The sequence below is a fragment of the Schistocerca americana genome, chromosome 1 (genome assembly GCF_021461395.2).
Source record: "Schistocerca americana isolate TAMUIC-IGC-003095 chromosome 1, iqSchAmer2.1, whole genome shotgun sequence".
In the NCBI taxonomy this organism is placed as follows: Eukaryota; Metazoa; Arthropoda; class Insecta; order Orthoptera; family Acrididae; genus Schistocerca; species Schistocerca americana.
Window position 1 is genome coordinate 397,414,916 of NC_060119.1, and position 25,669 is coordinate 397,440,584.

At 40.9% G+C, this 25,669-nt stretch overlaps 1 protein-coding gene across 1 annotated transcript in view; it reads right to left on the reverse strand.

Moving 5' to 3' along the window:
- Positions 1–25,669, reverse strand: part of LOC124623117 (cysteine sulfinic acid decarboxylase-like) — a 104,650-nt gene that overhangs the window by 59,767 nt on the left and 19,214 nt on the right. Inside the window, exon 2 of the mRNA XM_047148910.1 lies at positions 3,621–3,849. Coding sequence (XP_047004866.1) covers positions 3,621–3,849 — 229 coding nt within the window. The remainder of the gene's footprint in view (positions 1–3,620; positions 3,850–25,669) is intronic.

Genomic DNA, 25,669 nt, shown 5'->3' on the forward strand with positions numbered 1-25,669 from the left:
ATATCGAAATAGATGACCGAGAGATGGAGAAACAATTAAAATCGCTCAAAAGAGGAAAGGCTGCTGGACCCGATGGGATACCAGTTTGATTTTACACAGAGTACACGAAGGAACTTGCCCCCTTTCTTGCAGCGGTGTAGCGTAGGTCTCTAGAAGAGTGTAGCGTTCCAAAGGATTGGAAAAGGGCACAGGTCATCCCCATTTTCAAGAAGGGACGTCGAACAGATGTGCAGAACTTTAGACCTATATCTCTAACATCTATCAGTTGTAGAATTTTGGAACACATATTATGTTCAAGTATAATGACTCTTCTGGAGACTAGAAATCTACTCTGTAGGAATCAGCATGGGTTTCAAAAAAGATGATCGTGTGAAACCCAGCTCGCACTATTCATCCACGAGACTCAGAGGGCCATAGACACGGGTTCCCAGGTAGATGCCGTGTTTCTTGACTTCTGCAAGGCATTCTATACAGTTCCCCGCAGTCATTTAATGAACAAAGTAAGAGCATATGGACTATCAGACCAATTGTGTGATTGGATTGAAGAGTTCCTAGATAACAGAACACAGCATGCCATTCTCAATGGAGAGAAGTCTTTTGAAGTAAGAGTGATTTCAGGTGTGCCACAGGGGAGTGTCATAGGACCGTTGCTATTCACAATATATATAAATGACCTTGTGGATGACATCGGAAGTTCACTGAGGCTTTTTGCGGATGATGCTGTGGTATATCGAGAGGTTGTAACAATGGAAAATTGCACTGAAATGCAGGAGGATCTGCAGTGAACTGATGCATGGTGCAGGGAATGGCAATTGAATCTCAATGTAGACAAGTGTAATGTGCTGCGAATACATAGAAAGAAAGATCCCTTATCATTTAGCTACAATATAGCAGGTCAGCAACTGGAAGCAGTTAATTCTATAAATTATCTGGGAGAACGCATTAGCAGTGATTGAAAATGGAATGATCATATAAAGGTGATCATCGGTAAAGCAGATGCCAGACTGACATTCATTGGAAGAATCCTAAGGAAATGTAATCCAAAAACAAAGTAGGTTACAGTACACTTGTTCACCCACTGCTTGAATACTGCTCAGCAGTGTGGGATCCATACCAGATATGGTTGATAGAAGAGATAGAGAAGATCCAACAGAGAGCAGCGCATTTCGTTGCAGGATCATTTAGTAATCACGAAAGCATTACGGAGATGATAGATAAACTCCAGTGGAAGACTCTGCAGGAGAGACGCTCAGTAGCTCGGTACGGGCTTTTGTTGAAGTTTCGAGAACATACCTTCACCAAGGAGTCAAGCAGTATATTGCTCCCTCCTATGTATATCTTGTGAAGAGACCATGAGGATAAAATCAGAGAGATTAGTGCCCACACAGAGGCATACCAACAATCCTTCTTTCCACGAACAATACAAGACTGGAATAGAAGGGAGAACCAATAGAGGTACTCAAGGTACACTTGTGGAGTATAGATGTGGATGTAGATGTAGATGTAGATTGTGGAAGCACCTGGCACAGTTACATCATGCAGATATGCAGCTGCTGTATGAAGGCTGGGTTGCAGGTGGTTCCTGGCAGGGGCTGAAGCTCAAGAGAGGTAAATGGGATTGTGAAGGGCTGCCCATATGTAATGCTGGTGGCAGATGTACCAAAGCCTGTTTTGTTGGCCACCCAAAAGCCTAGAAGAACTGGTCTGATAGTCCATATGCTCTTGCTTTGTTCATTAAACAACTGTGGGGAACTGTATCAAACAGTTTGCAGAAGTCAAGAAACACAGCATCTACCTGGGAACCCGTGTCTCTGGCCCTCAGAGTCTTGTGGACAAATAGCACGAGCTGGTTTTCACACGATCATCGTTTTTGAAACCCATGCTGATTCCTACAGAGTAGATTTCTAGTCTCCTGGAAAGTCATTATACTTGAACATAATATGTGTTCCAAAATTCCTGTTCATTATTAAGATTACAGATCACATTGTGAAAGTGTTGAGCAAGTATGGTGTGGAAACTATCTTCAGACCCACCAGGAACATAAAAGAATATTTAAGAATGGTAAAAGATGCATGGCATCCTTTGGCTACATTGGGTGTATGTTACGTTCCTTGTGTCTGTGGACTGGTTTATATTAGTACTACGAAAAGTAGTGTTAATACCCTTCTATCTGAACACAGGAAGAACTGGCACTTGTGAGATACTGATAAATTGCCCTTAATGGAACATGTTTACCGAGAGGGTGACCATGAAAGGAAATTCAATGGGATGAGTGTCATGTCAAAAAAATCACATACTGTGCATACATGCATAGAGAGGCTATTGAGATTTATAAACACCATAATAATTTTTACAGAAAAGAGGAAGGTGTTACATCAGATAAAATTTGGCTGTCAATGTTGCAAAAGAATGATTGATTACTTTCAATCAATAATGTTGGCATTACCAGAGATAATCTCATAGCCAATGTAATGTGATGGGCCATGGTGTCCTATACATTGCCTATATGTTCAGTGCTCCCTCAATTTCTGGTTGCAATTTGGTGCTTCACCTCTGAAGATGTCTCCCTTAGTTGGAGATGAAATGATAGGGGAAAGATTTATGCATTGAGACAATGGTCCAGAAGTTTTAAGTGAAAACAAAGTTAAGTATTTTTTGCTTGCTCATTTCCTTGAACAGAATCAGAGTTGGTAGTGCTGAACTTACATCAGGCATGATATCAAATACTAATTTCAGCTGAGAATTCTAGCAATGGTCACAAACTTTATGTATAAAATATGAGTTCTGAAAAATTTGGTTAGATTAATGGTTATAATTACACAGCTGCATTAAGTTTTGAGAAATTACATACACCATTACAATTGAAGAAAAGAAATATACCTGCACTTGGATAAGGAGTTGAGGAAGGTTGATGATTCCATTTTTGTGAATAACATTTTGACAGGAAACCTGTCTTCATTTGGTGCTGTGGTCAAATCTATGATCATCATTTTCACTACCATGTAAATGCTATTTGATCACTTGTCAACACCAAATCTTATCTTATTACTTACAATATAACATAAGAGGCTGGGTTGCTCTCTGCAGAATCAGTGAGGAAAATAATGTTTGGGAAACACTGACTAAGAGAAGGGGCAGGATGTGTTAAGACATCAGGGAATACGTGCCATGGTACCACAGGTAGCTGCAGACTGAAAAAAAAAGACATAGGGAAAAAACACATATTGTAATACATGCAACAAATAATTGACATCTTTGAGAGTAAATGTTGCTCTAAGATGAGAAGTCTGGCAAAGGAGAGGAAGTAATAGCGCAATGCACAGAGTATGTCAAAGACTGACGGAAGAAAATCATTACCTATGCATAAAATTAGAATTGTCTGAAAATATATCTTCCAATAATAATGAAGGGGGAAATCTCAGAAAATAAGTTTTTAAATGTTTTTTATAAAGCACTGCAGAAATTCTGTATGTAAGAAGCAGTAGTTACCTGTAAACAGAATAAAGGAGACTCATCTATGTCATGCACACAGCACTAAAAGTCTGATACAAACCTCACTTCTAATCATAATTATGTCTATCATAACAACATGAAATGAGTTCTCTCTAAGAATATTGTACCTTTATGTCAGCAGAAAATCTGTACCGTGCAAGATTTATAGCATATCCATTTGCTAAAGATCCTCCGGGACAAAAAACTCCTTCACCATCAGGAAATCCAACTAATTGGTTCATTTTCTCAAGAACTGTCATTTCCATAAGGGTAAATACAGGAGCCACTTCATATGTATATGCACTTGCATTAAGAGAGGCAGCAACCCACTGTCCTGCCAGTCCATATGGATCAAGGCTGTGAGGAGGAAATAATATTTTTTATATTAAAACTTCTACACCTGAAAGAAAGGATAGCTTTTAAATTTATTGTTATCAAAATTCATCATCAGTTAAAATCTCAGTCTTCATTGCATTATATGTTGTGTACAGAGATCAATGCGTATTAATATAAACTCACCAAACAAAAGCGCTGGCAGGTCGATAGACACACAAACAAACACAAACATACACACAAAATTCTAGCTTTCGCAAACAACGGTTGCTTCATCAGGAAAGAGGGAAGGAGAGGGAAAGACAAAAGGATGTGGGTTTTAAGGGAGAGGGTAAGGAGTCATTCCAATCCCGGGAGCAGAAAGACTTACCTTAGGGGGAAAAAAGGACGGGTATACACTCGCACACACACACACACACACACACACACACACACACACACACACACACACATATCCATCCGCACATACACAGACACAAGCAGACATTTGGCCTTTACAAATTTGGCCTTTAATCGATTTGACCCAATCCATTGCCTGGCAAAAAAATTCAAAGCAGTAATAGCATTAAATTTAGTTTTAACAATATAGTGATGGTAGTCATTTGCCTTTCTTCAACTTGAAGAATCAGTTTATCATGCCAGTTACAATGAGGAATATAACAAATGCTTTTCATGCACGAAAATATCATAAATATCACACAATGACAGTCACATTAAATGTGAGAAACATAATCATAAGATTTAACAGGGATCCAAACCCCCAAAGCTTTATACTTTTAGTCTTGCATTTACTGAATGACAAAGTTTACTGCTAACACTGGTTTTTCTGATCAAAAGGCAATTAAATTTGTCCTTCAAATGATTAATAATAACTGCAAAATAAATATAACTGTATCACAAGAAGAATGATTAATAAAAAAAACATTAATTTTTTCGATTGCATGCTACAAACAGGAAATTGAGAGGTGTCCCAAGATGATGTCAGTCACATATTTGATTCATTAATTTGTTGCAACAATAAATAATGTGTTGATCTTGCACTCTCAGAAATAAAATAAAAGTTAAAATAAAGTCAAGTACATGGATAACCCAATGCATCATGAAATTGTCAGAAGTTCGTAGAAAGTTTTAGGCAGCAACAAAACAAAATGCACCTTTGAAACTATCAGTATATGAGAGAAGCTAAAGGCAGCTGCACAGCGAACTATTAAAGAAGTAATGAACAAAATCAATAAACTAAAAAATAAAACCATCCTGTGCTCTTGAAGGTATCTCAAATAACACCATTACCCAAAGTCAAAGCAAAAAAGCTCTCATTTAATTGATAAATTAGTCCTATTTAGTATAGGAATATCCCCAACAAACCTGAAACAAAATTATAGGTCAATTTCACTACTACCTATTTTTTCTAAAATGACTGAAAAAGTAATTCATGATATGTCATCTAACATTTGAATAAAAATAAAGTATAAGTCAATGATCAAAATAATTTCAGGAAAACATACGTAGTGACTTCTTGAATGAAGCCCTGAATGCTTTACATCAAGGTGATTTAGACTGTTGCCTGTTTATAGACCTAGCTAAACCCTTTGAACTGATCAGTCACAATCTGCTTCTTAGGAAATTATACAGTTATGATATTTGTGGTGTTGTTTATAACTGGCTTAAATTGCGTTTTTCTAGGGGCAATAGAGGATAGAAATTTTTATTTAAAATAAAAACCACCTTTCAAGATACAGGAAGTTAGTTATTATGTTTCTCAAGGCTTTGTGTTAGATCCCCTATTAATCTAGATTTCTACCTGTTTTGTAATACCACTTGCCAGCAATAAAGACAGTGTCAATCACAGATGTCAGTAGCATTTTATTACATATACATAAATATTCTAAAAGCCAATGCACAGTTTACTGCAGGGGGTATTTTGAACCTATATTATTGATTTTATGTCCTGTTCCATTCATGAATTGAGAAAGAGAAAAGTGACTACCAATATGCCTCTATAAACACCCTAATCTCTATTACCTTATTCTCGTGACCATGCAGGATATGTACCCTGATTGCATCAGAATTGACTTACAGTCTTCCTAGAATAAATGCTTTCCACGTTTAATGAACAGGATTTCTCAAGATCATTAAACACCCCTACTGGAAGACATGATTTGTTGTTATTTCACAGTTTTTGCTGTTTTGAGTATGATAAACTGACACTACAGTGATCATCTTTGTCATGCTAGTGTAGGTAAAAAATTCATGCAATGATTTCCATATATAAGGGAACTTCAAGTTTTTCCTTTGTCTGAAACCACACATGCCAGATTTGAAAGACTAATAACAGGAAATCCAGGGTGGAATAATTACAGTATTATGAAAAGGATATACTGCTGCTCACCATACACAGGAGATGTTGAGTCACAGACAGGAACAATAAAAAGACTGCTGCTATACATGTGAGATTTTGGCCGAAAGGATTCCTTCTAAAGTAGGAAACACACACACATTCATGCAACAACAACTCTCACACACAACCACTGTCTCTGGGCACTGGGAATGGACAGTGAGCAACTGTGTCTGATGGGGGAAGCAATCTTAGTGGTTGTTGTAAGGAGGAGACTGTGGTGGGGAGGGGAAGTGTTTAGAGCTGCTTGTGGGAACATACTAGGATCTGGTGGCGTCAGGGTAGGGCTTCTAGGTGCAATCAGGAGGTTAGGGGGGAGTCAGAGGAGGGGAAAGGGGAGTGGAAAATTAGAGAAATAGAGGAGGGGAAAAAAGAGAGAGAGAGGGAAAGACTAGTGGGGGAACTGGTGAAATGGAAGGCTGTGTAGGGCTGGATTAGGAGCAGGGAAGGGGACTGGTGGGTGAATGCCAGGGATTAGTGAAGGGTGAGGCAGGAGGATATATTGCAGGGAGAGTTCTCTCCTGCACAATTCAGAAAAGCTGGTGTTGGTAGGAAGGATCCAGATGGTACAGGTTGTGAAGCAGTTATTGAACTGAAATACATTGTGTTGGGCAGCATATTCATCAACTGTGTAGTCCAGCCATGTTTTGGCCACAGTTTGTCAGTGGCCATTCATGTGGACAGACAGCATGTTGGTTGTCATGCCAAAGTAGAACATAGCACAATAGTTACAGCTTAGTTTACAGATCACATGACTATTTTCACAGGAAAACATACCTTGATGGGATAGGTGATGCTTGTGAATCAGACATGAATAGGTGGTGCTGGTGGGAGGATATATGGAATAGGTCATGAGGCAAAAGGTTGGAAGCAGGGGTGTAGAAGGGACTGACAAGGATAGGGTGTAGGTTTGGTGGGCAGCAGAATACCACTATGGAAGAGGTGGGAAGGATGGATAGGATGTTCCTAATTTGGGGGGACAATGAGAGGCTGTCAGAGGCTGTGATTCAGTTGCTCCAGCCTGGGTTGGTACTCCGTCACAAGAGGACTGCTCCTTTGTGGCTGGAAAGTGGGAATGCGGGTGGTGGTAGATGACTGGAGACACAAGGTATGGGAGATCTGTTTTTATACAAGTTTTGAAGGGCAATTTTCGTCTGTGAAGGTCTCAGTGAGATACTTGATATATTCAGAGCAAAAATGCTCATCACCATAGGTGTGACATCCAAGAATGGCTGAGATACTTGATATATTCAGAGCAAAAATGCTCATGACCATAGGTGTGGCATCCAAGAATTGTTTGGTTGTATTGAAAGGACTTCTTCATATGGAATAGGTGGCAGGTGCTGAAGTAGATATACTACTAGTGGTTGGTAGATTTTATATGGACAGAGGTACTGATGTGGCCAACTTTGAGCTGGAGGTTAACTTCAAGGAAAGCAGCTTGTTTGGTTGAGGAGGACCAAGTGAAGAGAATGAGGGAGAAGCCGTTCCGATTCAGAAGAATTTGGATAGGATGTCCTTACCCTCAGTCAAAATCACAAAGATATCATCAGTGAATCTGAACAAGGAGAGAGGTTTCGAATTATGGGTGGTTAGGAAGGATTCCTCTAGATGGCCTATGAATAGGTTGACACAGGATGGTGGCATTTAGGTGCCCGTTGCAGGAGAACAGATTGGAGAGTTTTTTGAGGTGTAGTTGTAACTGCTGCTCTAGTTCCTGGAGATGAGGTGGAGGAATTTTACACATGGAGAGGAGGTACTGCAAACAGGACTGGGCCTGATTTACATGGTTTTGCAGGATTAGATTGGTAATGGGTACAGACTGGCAGAATTTGAGCATATGTAGATTATTGTGGAAGGGGGAGTTGCAGCTGGAGTTCAGAAATTTTATGGTAAGGCTATCTGGGGGGATTCCACAAATCAGGCAGCAACGCTGGAGAAATATGAGAGACTGGGTTCTGGCTAGGAATAAGGATACTTTTCTTTATTGGCACAGATGAAAGGAGCAATGTCCTTCTCCATCCTTATTCCACTGCTGCTCCCAACCCCTTCCTCATGGCTCCCATCTGTGTAATAGACCTAGATGCAAGACCTGACACATACAACCTTCCACCACCACCTACTCCAATCCAGTCACAAGCATCACCTATCCCATTAAAGGCAGGGCTACCTGCAAAACCAGTAATGTGATCACAAACTAAGCTGCAACCACTGTGCTTTATTCTAAATGGGTACGATAACCAACAAGCTATCTATCCAGCCTGTTCACCTCCTACTCCTGTCTTGGACTGCCATTATCTACCACATCTACAACAGCCTGCAAACCTCTTCTACATTCCCTCATAGCTGACAAACCCTGCTTCGCAAACCAACTATATTTAGGACACCTTCAGAAACTCTTTCCCACCATCCCACCACCACACAGAATCCAGAACCTAAACAAATGTGCAACACAGTCTTGAAATTTTTCTCCAAAAGCCTTAGTCCACAGAAGTATTACCTTATACCCCACTCCCAAATTCAATCATGCGGGCCTTGTTAAAACCCTCTCCTTCTCTGGTCCCTACAATGAAAACACTTTTTTGTCACCAAGTTACCAATCAAACTCAAACTAAAGCCAATGTTCAACCTTGCCTTCTTCTGTTTACTCCTCCATCTAACCATGATCCACCACCACTCCCTCCAAACCAAACCCTGTTAACATTCTAGACTTTCTTAACCTAAAACTTTCCTCACTCACTCCCCCATATCCAACAACATGGACACCTACCCTACATCTGCAGAAGGAGCCACAACCTACCACCCAAAAACTGATCCTGACCTTTTAATCCTTCTTTCTAACAAATACAACAGGATCTCTACTTTCTCCTCAAATCCTTAACCCCAACCAGAAATTCTGCCCTCTCTCTTCACTCGCCTCTGCCACTCCCTGCACTCCTACTTTTTACATGCTTCCTGAAGTCCATAAACCAAACTTTCCTGGACATCCCTTTGTGAACAGTTACTTTTTGCCCCTCCAAACCCCCCACCCCCACCCATCCCCAACAAGCAAATCCTAGCTCATCAAAGACACCAACAATTTCCTTCAGTGACTCTCCACAATCCCTGTTCCTTTACCATACAACACCCTGCTCATCACTATTGATGCCACCTCCTTCTACACCAATATCCCTCATTCCCATGGCCTTGCTGGTATTGCACACCGCTTTTCCCAATGCTGACTGATTCCAAACCTACAGACTCTTTCCTTGTCAGCTTAACCATCTACATCGTCATCAACGATTCCTTCATTTCTGAAGGTGTTACCCACAAACACATTTGTGGTACAACAATGGCCCCTGAATACCACCATCCTATGCCATCCTATCACCAGCCATCTAGAGGGATCCTACCTAACCACCTAGAATCCTAACCCCTCACCACGTTCAGATTCATTGATGATATCTTCATGATTTGGACTGAGGGTCAGTTCTCCCTATCCAAATTCACTCAGAAACTCAACAATTTCTCCCCCATTCACTTCACCTGGTCCTCCTCAACCCAACAAGCCTCCTTTCCTCAATATTGACCACATCAATGATGGCTACATTGGTACCTCCATCTATATCAAACCTACCAAGCACCAGCAATCACTCCTTTTGACACCTGTCAACCATTCCTTACAAGAAGTCCCTTCCATACAGTCCAGATACTCATGGCTGTTGTGTCTGTAGTGACAAGCAGTCCCTCTCCAAATATACTGAGAGTTTAACCAAGGTCTCCAGAGATCAAAATTACCCTCCCACTTTGCAGAGAAACAGATCTTCTGTGCCTTGTCCCTCCAGGCATCCAACCCTCCTATATTCCTACCATGCACCCACAAAGGATCACTCTTCTCATGTCTCAGTATCACCCTGGGCTGGAGAAACTAAACCACATTCTCTGCCAGAGTTTTGACTAGCTCTTGTCATCTGCTAAAATGAGGAATATCTATACCCACCAACCTTGCCAACCTCCCGACAGTGGTGTTCCACCTCCCACTGAACCAATGCAATATCTTTTTCCATCCTTACTCAATTGTTGCTCCCAACCCTTGCCTCATGGCTCATACCTGTGTAAGAGACATAATACAAAAAGTGAGCCTTACATTTTCCCACAATCACGTACTCTGATCCAGTCACATGGATCATCTGTCCTACCCAAGGCAGGGCTACATGTGAAAGCAGTCATGTGATTTACACATGAAGCTGCAACCGCTGTGCTGCATTCTACAAGGGCATGACAACCAACAATCTGTCTATCTGCATGAATGGCCACCTACAAACTGTGGCCAAGAGACAGATGGACCACCCAGTTGCCTGTGTCATCTGTATCTTTGCTACCAACACCAACTTTTCTGACATGTGCAATATATCCTACATTCCCCCAACACCCTGGCCTCAACCTTACTAGTCCCTGTCCTTCACCCACCTATCCACTTCCCTGCTCCCACTCCAGCACTGAACAGCCTTCTATTCCACCAATGCATCCACTAGTCTGTTTCTTTTGTTCCCACCTGCTCTAATTCTCTCCTTTCCCACTTCCCTTTCTCCAACTCCCTCAAACTTCTCAAATGCACCTAGTGTTCCTACCCTGTTCCCACCACATCCCTACATGCTCCCACAAGCAGCACTATCCCCTCCCACTCCCCATCTCAGCCTCCTTATCCCCACCATCCAGATTTCTTCCCCCATCAGAAGCAGTTGCTTGCAGTCTGCCCTCAGTTGCCAGAGACACTTGCCAAGTGTTTGTGAGTTGTGCTTGTGTGAATGTGTGTGTGTTTTCTACTTTAGAAGAAGGCTCACATGCATTGCAGTCTTTTTGCTGTGCCTCTTTGTGACTCAACTTCCCCTCTTGTGTGGTGAGTAGCAATCTATCCTTTTTTCATAATATTGTCATAGATTTGAAATTTTAGATTTTAATATTTTGCTTTTCATGCCATATTATCTGATCCTTCATTGTTTGTATCAGGGCTTGTGTGTATCACACAATGTGAATTTTCTAACATTTACAAGTGGTACACCAAATTTGTACTATTCTGCAGGTTATAAACCATGAGGGCTGTCTGAAAAGTTCTCAACTTTGCCCAGAGGCTGCAGCACTACTTACATGACTTTTCCCCCTTATGTTGCTACACATGTCAGTAGTTATCACGTAAAATTGAAAGTCATTCTAGGCAGCATTCATTCAAAGCAGTTGTGGTGAGCATGGTGTTGAAGATGAAAAAAAATCAAGTATCGTTCAGTGATTAAATGCTTTGAACAAGAAGTTATAATACTGACTGAATTTCATTTGTGGCTTGTAAATGTGTATGGCAGCTCTTCATCTTAAGTTTCTACCATGAAGAAATTGGTTGTCAAGTTTAAACATGGCTGTGAAAGAGTCCATGATGATCCAAAGGATGTTCAAAAAGTGCAAGCACCCTGCAAATCATTGATACGGTGCATGATATGATGATATAATTCTGGAAGTACTGCTTATAAAGATGCTAATGCTCTAGGGATATCAAAGGAAGATGTTGGTCACATCTTGCAGCAGGAATTGAACACAAGAAAGCTTTGCACAATATGGGTGTCACTTGTGCTCAGTGTGGATCACAAATGTTTCACACAAAACTTTCTGAAAATTGCTTGATGTCTTTTGAGAAAAACAGAAGCGACTTTTTGCATAAATATTTGTCAGTGGATGGAACAAGGATGCACCACTACACACCTGAATCCAAACAGGAGTTTATGCAGAGGATAGAAGCCAGTTCTTCAACTGCCAAGAAGTAAGGATAGTGATATCAGTGAGAAAGATCATGAAGTTGATGTTTTAAGATGCAAAAGAAATTTTGTTGACTGATTATCTTGAAGAAGGTAAAACCATAACTGAAAAATACTCCTCTTAAATTCTAATGAAACTAGATACAAGCATTCAAGAAAAGAGACCCACCTTAAAGAAATAAAAAATAATATTCCATCAGGACAATGCACCTGCCCACAAAAATGTCTTGGCAATGGAGAAATTGAGGGATTTGCACTGTCCGGTGATGGAACATCCACTCTGTTCACCAGATTTGGCTCCCTCAGACCTCCATCTACTCTCATAACAGAAGAAATTCCACACCAGTCAGCCCTTTTCATCCAAACAAGAAGCCATTGCAGCTATAGATGGGTACTTTGCAGCATTTCTGGAGAAACACTACAAAGAGGATAATGACATTGGAACACTGCTGCATGAAATGTATCAATATTAGGTGAGATTATGTTTAAAGGTAAAACTTCTTTGAAATCATAAATTCTCACTTTCACTCACAGGTACAGAAATTTTCAGGCAACCCTTGCACATTTGTAATTCTTAGAAATTTTTGGCAACAGCATCAACATTCAAAAGCAATCTTTCTCCCATGGTTTCAGTGTATATTTATGTGATAAAAGGTACATTTCTGAGAACTTTTTGATCCTTACAAGTGTTGCACATAACATATTCCATAGTAAACTGTGAGCTACAGTTGTGTATTCTATAAACTTTGGCAGCAACATCTTTTCATGCTACGCGGGATTAGCCAAGTGGTCTAAGGCGCTACAGTCATGGACTGTATGGTTCATCCCGGTGGAGGTTCAAGTCCTCCCTCGGGCATGGGTGTGTGTATTTGTCCTTAGGATAATTTAGGTTAAGTAGTGTGTAAGCTTAGGGACTGATGACATTAGCAGCTGGGTCCCATAGGATTTCACACACATTCATCTTTTCATAATATTTCTCCCCGTATTGGATCGCAGGTATTTATCTGCAGTTCTTCTCCTTTTTTCCAGTCATTGACCTTTTTTTTCTATGTCAGTAACAGAAATTTTAGATTCATGATATCAACTTAGTTCTTGCAGATTCAACTAGTGCAGTGTAAGATTTTGTTTTGCACATATTATAATTGCCATATTATGTTCTATTTACGTCTACATATACATATGTATTTACATCTACATCAATAATCTGTACATGACTGTGAGGTGAATGGCACAGGGTACACACATTATACCAGCTATGGATTTCTTCCTGTACCATTCACGTATGGAGTGCAGGAAGAAAGATGTTTGAATGCCTTGTGCATACAGTAATTAATCTAATTTGATCCTCACGATCCCCATGTGAATAATATGTGTGGGACTGTAGTATATTCCTGGAGTCATCATTTAAAGCCAGCTCTTGAAATGTTGTTAACAGACTTTCTCAAGATAGTTTACATCTGTCTTCAAGAGTCTTCCAGTTCAGTTCCTTCAATATATCAGCGACATTCCCCCCCCCCCCCCCCCCAGTCACACAAAACAAATCTGTGATGGCTATCTGTGCTGTGGTTCTCTGTATATGTTCAATACCTGCTGTTAGTCCTATTTGGTATGGGTCCCACACAGTTGAGCAATATTGTAGAACTGGTTGCAATAGTGATTTTTAAGCAACCTCTTTGTATACTGATTGCACATCCCCGGTAATCTGCCAATAAACTGACATCTACCACCTGCTCCATCTGCAACTGAGCCTATGTGAACATTCCACTCCATATCCCTATGAGGTGTTACACCCAGGTATTTGTATAAGTTGGCTGATTCAAATAGTGACTCATTGATATGATAGTCATAGGACACTACATTTTACCTTTTTTTCATTGTCAAGATATGGCTGAATACTTATGCAGCTTTTTTCAGACAGTACTTCATTATAGATAACTGCATCATCTACACACTTGAAATTACTTCTGCATCTGATGATGACTCTCCATCCAAGATAAAATGCTGTGTCCTCCCTGCCAAAAAGTCCTCAATCCAATCGCATATTTCACTTGATACCCCATATGATTGTACTTTTGACAATAAGCATAGGTGTGGTACTGAGTGAAATGCTTTTCAGAAATTAGGTACGGCATCGCCCTCACTGCCTTGATCCAAAGCTTTTAGTGTCATGTGAGAAAAGTGTAAGTTGGGTTTCACATGATTGATGTTTTTGGAATAAATGCTGGTTGCCATTGAGGAGGTCATGCTGTTCAAGATACCTCATAATGTTTGAGCTTAGAATACATTCTAAGATTCTAAAACAAACCAATGTCAAGGAATTGGACTGTATGAGAGTTGTACCAAAAGTAAGGTTCCCAATAAACTACAGCCTCAAGGGAAGGTGCTAGGCTAAATCCAACAACAGTTCCATGCACAGTGCCTCCTCCACTCTCAAGCCCAGCTGTCCACAACTTTCTATGTTGTTCAGTGTTAGCTTGGCAGCTGTCAGAGATGGAAGTGTTGATCACCGCTCCCGCCAAGTGTGTGGTTCGTGCTGTAGTCCGGTTTCTCCATACAAAGAAGTTACTGCCCATGGAGATTCATCAGCAACTGACTGAGGTTCATGGTGAAGAGTGCATGTCCATTCAGCATGTCTGCAAAATGGTGCAGGGCTTTCACTGAGGGTTGCACGGAAGTTCATGATGAAGAACAGAGTGGAAGACCACTGGTTTTGGATGTGATTGTCCAGAAGATCAACAGTGAGCTGCTCAAAGATTGGAGGGTCACTTTCCATGAACGTGTTGAATGCATTCCTGAAGCTTCCCACGGAACAACTGAAAGAACTTTAACAGAAACATTGGGTTATTGCAAGTTGTGTGCTCACTGGGTCCCCCGGCTGCTGACTGATGGACACAAAGAGCAACGCCTTGACTGTGCTCGCAAGTTTCTTCAACAGTGTGAGGGGGGAGGCAGCAAGGAGAAGTTGTTGGACTCTATCATCATGGGAGATGAAACATGGGTGTTTCATACACCCCCAAAACAAAACAACAATCCTGTCAGTGGCATCACTCCGGTTCACAGCCAGCAAAGAAATTCAAACAAACGCAGTCAGCAGAAAAGGTTATGGTGACTGTTTTGGAAGTGGAAGGGGGTACTCGTCATGCATTTCATGCAACTGGGATGACAATAAACTCAGACAGACATTGTGAAACATTGACCAAACTGCGGCAAGCAATCCAGAATCGCCAGAGGGGATGACTGACGGAGGGAGTAGTACGTCTTCACAACAACGCCCGACCCCATGTCGCTTGTCAAACACAGGAGCTTTTGAAGAAATTTGGGTGGACTGTTAAGCCCCATCCCCTGTACAGCCTGGACTTAGCCCCCAGTGATTATCACCTCTTCCCCAAGCTAAAAAAACACTCACATGGCAAATGCTTCAAGAGCGACTATGAAGTCTGAGCAGAGGTCACACGCTTTCTCAACAGGTTGGTAGTAGACTTCTTCGACTTAGGAATACAAAAGCTGGAGCACCTTCTTCAAAAGTTTGTCAAGAAAAATGGAGACTATGATGAAAAATAGACAAAAGTGTAAGCTTTTCAACAATGTATAAATTAATAACAATAAACAATGTTTTATATTTGTAAAAAATGTGGGAACCTTACTTTTGGGCTGGCCGAAGTGGCCGTGCGGTTAAAGGCGCTGCAGTCTGGAACCGCAGGACCGCAACGGTCGCAGGTTCGAATCCTGCCTCGGGCATGGATGTTTGTGATGTCCTTAGGTTAGTTAGGTTTAACTAGTTCTAAGTTCTAGGGGACTAATGACCTCAGCAGTTGAGTCCCATAGTGCTCAGAGCCATTTGAACCTTACTTTTGGTACAACCCTCCTAGTTTTGTGGATCACTTCTACTCCCCTTCTTGTATGTGTGTGACCTGTGCTTTTTTCCAAGAGCAGGTCATGGTTTATTATTTGAGGGATCTATGATAGATTATAGTTGGAAGAGGGCCTAACTCGGCTGCAAATTCAGTATAAAATCTGACAGGGATTCCATCAAGTCTTGGAGCTTTGTTCAATTTTTATAATTTCAGCTGTTTCTGAACAACCACTGACACTAATACTTATTACATTCATCTTTTCAGTGGTACAAGGATTGAATTGGGGCAATTCTCATGGATTTTTGTTTGTAAAGGAACATTTGAAAATGGCGTTAAGCATTTCAGCTTTTGCTTTGCTACCTCATTTTCAGTTCCTGTTTCATTCACTAGGGACTGGATTTCGAACACATCGATCATGTGAAATCCAACTTGCACTTTTCTCACATGGCATATTGAAAGCTTTAGATCATGTCAACCAGGTAGATGCGGTATCTTTTATTTTCGAAAAATATTTGACTCAATACTGCACCTATGCTTATTGTCAAAAGTACGATCATATGGGGTATCAAATGAAATTTGTGACAGGACCAAGGACTTTTTGGTAGGCAGGACACAGCATGTTATCTTGGATGGAGAGTCACTATTAAATGTAGAAGTAGCTTTGGGTGTGACCCAGGGAATTGTGCTGGGACCCTTGCTCTTCACCGAGCGAGGTGGCGCAGTGGTTAGACACTGGACTCACATTCGGGAGGACGACGGTTCAATCCCGCGTCCGGCCATCCTGATTTAGGTTTTCCGTGATTTCCCTAAATCGCTCCAGGCAAATGCCGGGATGGTTCCTTTCAAAGGGCACGGCCGACTTCCTTCCCCGTCCTTCCCTCATCCGATGAGACCGATGACCTCGCTGTCTGGTCTCCTTCACCAAACCAACCAACCTTGCTCTTAATGTTGTATATTAATGACCTTGAAGACAACACTAATAGTAAAATCAGGCTTTTTGCAGATGATGCAGTTATCTACAATGAAGTATTATCTGAGAGAAGGTGCATAAATATTCACTCAGATCTTAATAAGATTTGAAGATTTGAACATAAAGCAGCCATTTGCAACTTGTTCCAAGTGTTCAGAAATGTAAAATTGTGCACTGCACTAAACAAAAAACATAGTATCCTATGACTATAATATCAGTGAGTCACTGCTGGAATTGGTCAACTGATCCAAATACTTGGGTGTAAGACTTTGTAGGGATAAGAACTGGAATGATCATATAGGTTCAATTGTGAGTAAAGTAGGTGGTAGATATCAGTTTATTGGTAGAATACTGAGAAGTGCAATCAGTCCACAAAAGAGATTGCTTACAAATCACTAGTGTAACCCATCCTAAAATATTGCTGAAGTGTAGGGGACCTGTAACAGATAGGAATAACAGGGGATACTGAATGTATACAGAGAAAGGCAGCATGAATGGCCACAAGTTTGTTCAATCTGTGGGAGGGTGTCACAGAGATACTGAAGAAACTGAACTGGAAGACTGTTGAAGACAGATGTAAATTATCTTGAGAAAGTCTATTGACAAAGTGTCAATAACTGCCTTTAAATGATTACTCTAGGAATCGACTACAAACCCCTATGTATCACTCACACAGGGCTCAAGTTACACCAATATCAAAAAAGGAAGTAGGAATAATCCATTGAATTACAGGCCCATATTACTAATGTCAGTTTGCAGAAGGGTTTTGGAATACATAATGTATTCAAACATTATGAAGTACAAAATTAGAATTATACATTAATACCTTCAGCTGCTGATAGGCATTGATATATATTAACAGGGAGAGGTGAAAATGTATGCCCTGACCAGGACTTGAACCCAGGATCTCCTGTTTACATGGCAGACACTCTAGCCATCTGAGCCACTGAGGGCACAGAGGATAGTGTGACTGCAGGGACTATCTTGTGCACACCTTGTGTGAGAACCACATTCTAACCTTATATGTCCACACACTACATTTGTAGCGTCCCTACCCAACACACTCATTACTCATGGAAGACATTCTTACCAAGTCCCGTAAGAGATCGGGTAATATGTGTGCATCTGCACAGAAGAGGAAGGTCATGGCCAGTATTGCTTGAGCTATATAGTTATATGGATATGGTGTCCGTTCTTTTGGACATGCACAGAAGAGGAAGGTCATGGCTGGTATTGCCAGAACTATACACTTATATGGACAGAAAGAACAGACACCATTGATGACATGCAGCTGTCTAGAACGAAATTACAATTATATATTAATACCTTCAGCTGCTGACAGGCATTGATATATATCAACGGGGACAGGTGAAAATGTGTGGCCTGACTGAGACCCAAACCCAGGATCTCCTGCGTACATGGCAGACACTCTATCCATCTGAGCCACCAAGGGCACAGAGGATAGTGTAACTGCAGGTACTATCTCACACACACCTCCCGCGAGACCCACATTCTCACCTTATATGTCCACACACAACATTCATAGTGTCCCAACCCAACACACTCATTACTCATAGAAGACATTCTTACCAAGTCCTGTAAGAGTTCAGGTAATATGTGTGCATCTGCACAGAAGAGGAAGGTCATGGCCAGTATTGCCCGAACTATATAGTTATATGGATATGGTGTCCGTTCTTTCGGACATGCACAGAAGAGGAAGGTCATGGCTGGTATTGCCAGAACTATATACTTATATATTGATGACCTGCAGCTGTATAGAATGAAATTAGAATTATATATTAATACCTTCAGCTGCTGATGGACGTTGATATATATCAACAGCGACAGGTGAAAATGTGTGCCTCAACTGGGACTCAAACCCGGAATCTCCTGCTTACATGGCAGAAACTCTATCCATCTGAGCCACCAAGGGCACAGAGGATAGTGTGACTGCAGGGACTATCTTGTGCATGCCTCCCGCAAGACCTACATTATCACCTTATATGTCCACACACTACATTTGTAGTGTCCTATATGTTCTGACAATACCAGCCATGACCTTCCTCTTCTGTGCAGATGCACACATATTACCTGAGCTCTTACAAGACGTGGTAAGAATGTCTTCCATGTGTAATGAGTGTGTTGGGTAAGGACACTATGAATATAGTGTGTGGACAGATAAGGTGAGAATGCGGGTCTCGCGGGAGGCATGCACGAGATAGTCCCTGCAGTCGCACTATCCTCTGTGCCCTCGGTGGCTCAGATGGATAGAGCATCTGCCATGTAAGCAGGAGATCCCAGGTTCGAGTCCCGGTTGGGGCATACATTTTCACCTGTCTCCGTTGATATATATGAACGCCTGTCAGCAGCTGAAGGTATTAATATATAATTATAATTTTGTTGTAGATGGCTGCAGGTCATCAATGGTGTCTGTTCTTTTGGACATGTATGAAAGAACAGACATCATATCCACATAATTACGAAGTACCTTGAAGAAAATGATTTATTGACACATAGTCAGCCCGGATTCAGAAAATATAATTCTTGCAAAACACAAGTAGCTCTTTATACTCATGAAGTAATGAGTGCTATTGACAGGCACTGTCAAATTGATTCCATATTGTTAGATTTCCAGAAGGCTGCCGACACAGCTCCTCACAAGTGTCTTCTAACCAAACTGAATGCCTATGGAATATTGCCTCAGTTGTGCAACTGGATTCATGATTTCCTGTCAGAAAAGTCACAGTTCATAGTAACAGATGGAAAGTCATTGAGTAAAACAGAAGTAATATCCAGCATTCCCTGAGGAAGTATTATGGGCCCTCTATTGTTCCTGATCTATATTAACGATATAGGAGAAAACCTTAGAAGCCATCTTAGATTGTTTGCACATTATGCTGTCATTTACCATCTTGTAAAGTCATCAGATGACCAAAACGAATTGCAAAATGATTCAGATAAGATATCTGTATGGTGCAAAAATTATCAATTGACCCTGAATAAAGAAAAGTGAGAAGTTATTCACATGAGTACTAAAATAAATCTGCTAAATTTTGATTACGCGATATGTCACACAGATCTGAAGGCTGTAAATACAACTAAATACTTAGGGATTACAATTACAAATACCCTAAATTGGAATGACCACATAGATAATATTGTGGGTAGAGCAAACCAGAGACTGTGATTCATTGGCAGAACACTTAGAATGTGCAATAGCTCTACTAAAGAGACTGCTTACGTCACACTTGTCCACCCTATTCTGGAGTACTGCTGTGCAGAGTGGGATCCGCATCAGGTGGACTGACAGAAACAACAAAAAAGTACAAAGATGGGCAGCTCATTTTGTATTATTGCGAAATAGGGGAGATAGTGCCACAGACATGACATGTGAATTGGTGTGGCAGTCATTAAAACAAAGGCATTTTTCATTGTGGCAGGATCTTCTCATGAAATTGCAATCACCAGTTTTCTTCTCCGATTGCAAAAACATTCTGTTGGCACCCACCCACATAGGGAGAAATGATCATCATGATAAAATAAGAGAAATCAGGGCTCACACAGAAAAAATTAATTGCTTGTTTTTCCCACACGCCATTCGAAAGCGGAACGGTAGAGAGACAGCTTGAAGGAGGTTCATTGAACCCTCTGCCAGGCACTTAATTGTGAATAGCAGAGTAATCATGTAAATGTAGACATAGATGAGGATAAGATTAGAATAATTACTGCATGTGCAGAGGCATTTAAACAATCATTCTTCACACACTCAATATGTGAATGGAGCAATAACTGACAATGAGGCATACCCTCTGCCATGCACCTCATGGTGGTTTGCAGATTATAGATGTGGATGTCAATTTAGATGTAGACTGGTCACTAACTTTGGTGACACTAATGCCCTTTACATATGACCAGAATTTCTTTGGGTTTTGTGAAAGAGCATTTGACAATATTCTGCTACAGTACTCATTGAAGGCTTCATCCATTGCTCTCTTGACAACCAAATGTGTTTCATTCAGCTTCTTTCTACTTATAGCCCCACACTTTGTTTTACATGTGTTATGCAGCAATTTCCTTTTTGTTAGAAGTCCCTTTAGACCGACTGTATGCCATGGAGGTTTCCTCCCGTTATGAACTTTTCTGGCATCTCAGCATGCTGTTTCCATCTTCAACCGTAGTGTACATTGTCAAAATTTGTTGTAATTTAGCTCTGTTTTTGAAACACACAAGTCTGTTAGTGAGAGACAAAGTTACCTTTAAGGAATCAATAAATTTCACCTCAGATTGTTCCTCTTATTACTGACATAAATGACTTTCTTGGGCACTGTAGCTTAGATCTTAAAGGAACTTGCAGTACTTGTAGCATAAAAGATAAAGTTATTTGTTTAATAGTCAGTTAAACATTGCAACAATCAAAAAAATGCAGCCCCACTGTGAAAAAGGCTGAATTTGCAGACAGCAGTGCCACAAGCCACGGGCTGCTCTGTCCCAAGATAATGTTTTAATTATTTTTAAAACATAAAACAACTTTCAGCTGAACAATTAGATATCACTGTTGAAAGGTGCATTATGAATGCAGCCATAAAGGTTAGGTATAATAGTGGAAGCTTCATGCTACCACATCAAGCCTCCATCTTTAACACATAGGCTGCTACACACTTAGCAGTGAATATTTCACCTACAGGACAGGTGTGAGGTGAGGCCTAGCCAGTTCACATTAACAAAATAATTTGGGAATCTTGTCAAAGAAAGTTATTTAACTCCCTATTTACTTAAAAGTGGACCCTTATAGGACAGATAGAAAATTGAGGATGGCAACATAAATGTGGTGTCTTAGTGTGGTGTGTCAATGCCTACTGTTACAGTTTAGTCATTACACAATTATAACTAGAAACAGAAACTAATTGTAAACATTATCTAAACTATAAATGAAAGGAAAGCAAATAATCACATTTACAATTTCTGATGTGTTGAGTAGCCGAGTGGGCATGAGAATTCAGAGCCATCTGTCCACTTTCCACAGAATGCAACTAACCTCTTCACTCGTACTATAGCTTCAGGCCATCCATGAGTTTTATCAATCTTCACATAATACTCCAGAAATCTCTTTTGCACTTTGCTTTGCTGAATCATTTACCTTTTTTCTGTGTTACTGTCAGGCCTCTTGTATTACCCAGTCTTGGAACAAGAAATTGTGTTAATCTTTATTGGTTGTTGGAGACATCCAACAGTTCATGATCAGTACACAGTCCAAGTAAATGTTGCATAATATCCATTCTGAAGTGCCATATTTGCACTGGGTCCCAGTTAGTTTCATATACAATATCAATGCCTTTATCACTGAGGTGTTCAAAGATGTAATGATGAGAAGTAACTAGCCATTTGATATTGAAACATCTAACCCTTGCTTTCCTTTAGATACAAAAATCTACTCACTAAGCAGCAGCAAGGGAACACATACACAAAAGGATTTATCTATTACAAGCTTTTGGAGCCAGTGGCTCCATCATCTGGCAGAAGAGTTGAAGGGGAAGGAAGAAGGGTGAAGGAAAAGAACTGGAGAGGTTTAAGGAAATCCGGATCAGGGGAGGCTTACCACACGGGTAGAGAAGGAAAGACTGATTGTTGAGGACTGCACCAGACAATATTTGAAAACCTGAGAGCTTAAAGGTGGAAGACAGGATGATATGCAAGACAGAGATTACTACTAAAACATTGTGCACCAGTTAATAAGAGTGAAAAACTAACTGCATTTGGTGTGTGACAGAAGTGGGAGGGGTGATGGCAAAAAATAGGTAAGTCAGAAAATGAAAGATGTAGGAAACTAAACTGGAGTGAAGAAAGGAGTAGTTACAGTGAATAAATGCTAAAATGGAAGAAGTTAACATAAATTATGGCCAGGTGGATGTCGAGAACCAAGGACATGTAGTGCTAGTTTCCACCTGTGGAGTTCCAAGAAAATGGTGTCTGGGGGAAGAATTCAGATGGTGTGTGTGGTGAAACAGGTACTGAGGTCATGACTGCCTTGTTGTGCAGCATGCTCTGCAACAGGACATTGCGTGTTGCCTGTATACACGCTCCACTATCAGTCTTCCCTTCTCATCCTGTCTGGTAAGTCTCCTCTGATCTGGGGTTCTGGGTGACTTTTTTGGACTGTACCTATTTCCCTAAGCCTCTCCAGTCCTTTTCCTTTAACACTCTTCCTTCCCCTTCAACTCTTCTGCAAGAAGGAGGAGCCACTGGCTCCAAATGCTTGTAATAGTTAAATCTTTTTGTGTGTGTGTGCTCCCCTGCTGCTGCCTGATATGTAGATTTTTTATTGATCCATATCAATAACTGATTACATTCTTTGTTATATTAGCCCATGAGGTCATTCTTCCTTGTTATGTAACCCTCTTGTCAGCCTTTGTTGTTGTCTGTCTTGTTGAAACTATCGACTGTTTTCTACCTTTTGTGCTGGTATTCTGAACGTTTATTTTTCTGTACCATCCAGATTAATCAACACTTTGCTCTTACATCTTTTCTAGGGCCAGTTTTTGTGCGTGTTGACAGGCCCATTTTTATTTGCGAATTTACATACAAGAAATTCCACCATTATTTATGAATTTGCTTACAGTTCACTACACTGCAGGGCATTCTCCCAATCATCTCTCGCTGGTTTATTTTCAAATTTGACAGCTGTTTTATTTCCTACTCTCCACTTAACCTGTTTACCCACAATTCTTTCACATTTTTGAGTGTTTGTTTTTCACCAAACCTCTCTGATCAACTTTTACTGCCATCTTTTACATTACTTTATTTACCAAGCAAAGTGGTTTACATTATCGCTTGTGACTTTCTCTTTTCATTTGGCCAGTTTTTAAAATTTGTCGCCCTTCATGACTTTGCCTATCAGTTTTTTTTCCAGTCATTTTTTCAGATCATACAGACCACTCTTCTGGTGAGAAGTTCTTGCACACTCATTGCTTCTTGTTGACCATTGTCTATTCTCAGATTTTCATGTGAAGTTTTATTATTTTTCCGAATTTTTCTCCCTGCTTTTCTTCCATTTTTCTATCTTTTTCCACACTCTGCCTTTCGTTTCTGCAACTCCCACCATTTCTAACACCCCAAACTGTCCTCTCTCGCATTGATGAATTCCACCACATATTACATCAGTTCTTTTCGAAAACATGCTTTTGCACTATCAAAATTTAGGTCCCTCATTCTGTTTCTTGAAATCTGCTTGCCCCTTGGAGTTACTCCCAAAGCCCTAATATTGAAAATTCCTGTTTCTGGATGCAATCCTACTCTACACCATCCTCTTTTACAGTTTCAAGTATGACCATCTCTTGCACTTGGCTGACTAATCTGTGACCTAAATGCCTCATCTGCCAGTTTCCACTCCACCAGACCTTTCTCTTTCTACAAAATCCTGCAATTATCTGCCCCTCACGTTTTCTTGTATGGTATCATCCACCAAGCCAATTTCAGACTGCAACAACATGCCAGACTTCATCTCAAAAAGCTATCCCACCTTCTCCTAAACTACCTCAACAGTGGTGTTTTCCTTCCTGCCCCTTTGCAGCCTCCCAAATAGCCATACCATCAACCACCACTCCTCTCCTGCAGAGCAAGCTTGACCAACATCCTTAACATCCCACAGCCTTCACTACTGCCTCCCTGACCTGTAATAACTCATAACTATAATTACAAGAATAAGTCACAACACTACAGTGTTCTCAACCTCTCGTCCTAGGCACTCTCCCTCCCCTTCCCCCCCTCTGAATTATCTGTATTGCCCATTATCCAAGGGTCTCACTTCCAGCCCTAAACCTGCATTTAATGATGCTGCTTTGGTGAAGAACCTACTTTCCTTTACAGGTAATGTCAACTGGAAAAATCACTTTGCAACCTAATCCCAAAACCTTTACAACAGCAAAATTGACATTGAACCTTGCCTTGAACAGTTCTGACCACAATCCCAACTTGATTCACCACCTCTACCTCAGAAACATCCCTTAAAAGCCTTCCAATAATTCCTCACATCCAGCATTGCTTCACAACCTTTCCTCAGGTCCCTACAACATGACCCTAACCTGTCCTCTGCAGAATTCCAGGCGCTAAATGCCCTAAAAGCTGATGACTCCATCATTATCCTCTCAGCAGACAAAGGATCTACTGCTGTGGTACTTGACTGACATGAATATGTTAGTGTAGGTCTATGCCAGCTGTCTGACACCTCTATTTACAGCATCTGCAATCAAGATCCCATCCCTGTGATTCAAACTGACCTGCAGTCCATCCTAAAAACCTCAGACCCCTCACAAGGACTTACACCTCAATCCATAGAACTTCTTACCCCATCCTAACTAAGCACCCCCACCTTTTACCTTCTTCCTAAGATCAACAAACCCAATCATTCTGGTTGTCCTATAGTTGCTGGCTTCAAAGCACCCACTGATCTTACATCTGCCTTAGTTGATCAATACCTGCAACCCATAGTACAAAGACTTCCCTCCTACATTAAAGATACCAACCATTTCCTAGATTGACTGAAATCCATGCATGTCCCACTCCCACCACACAACTTGCTTGTCACCACTGATGCCATCTCCCTCTATACCAACAATCCCCACGTACATGGTCTGTCTGGCGCTGAACATTTCCTCAGTCAACGTTCATCTGATTACAAGCCAATGACATCCTTCTAGCTCACCTTAACCAACTTTATATTTACCAACATTACTTCACCTCTGAGGGGCAAACAGATCAGGTGTATGCCTGTGGGAACCAGGATGGGTTCTTCCTGTGCCAACATTTTCATGGATCACTTGGAGGGGGCTTTCCTAGGATTCATAAG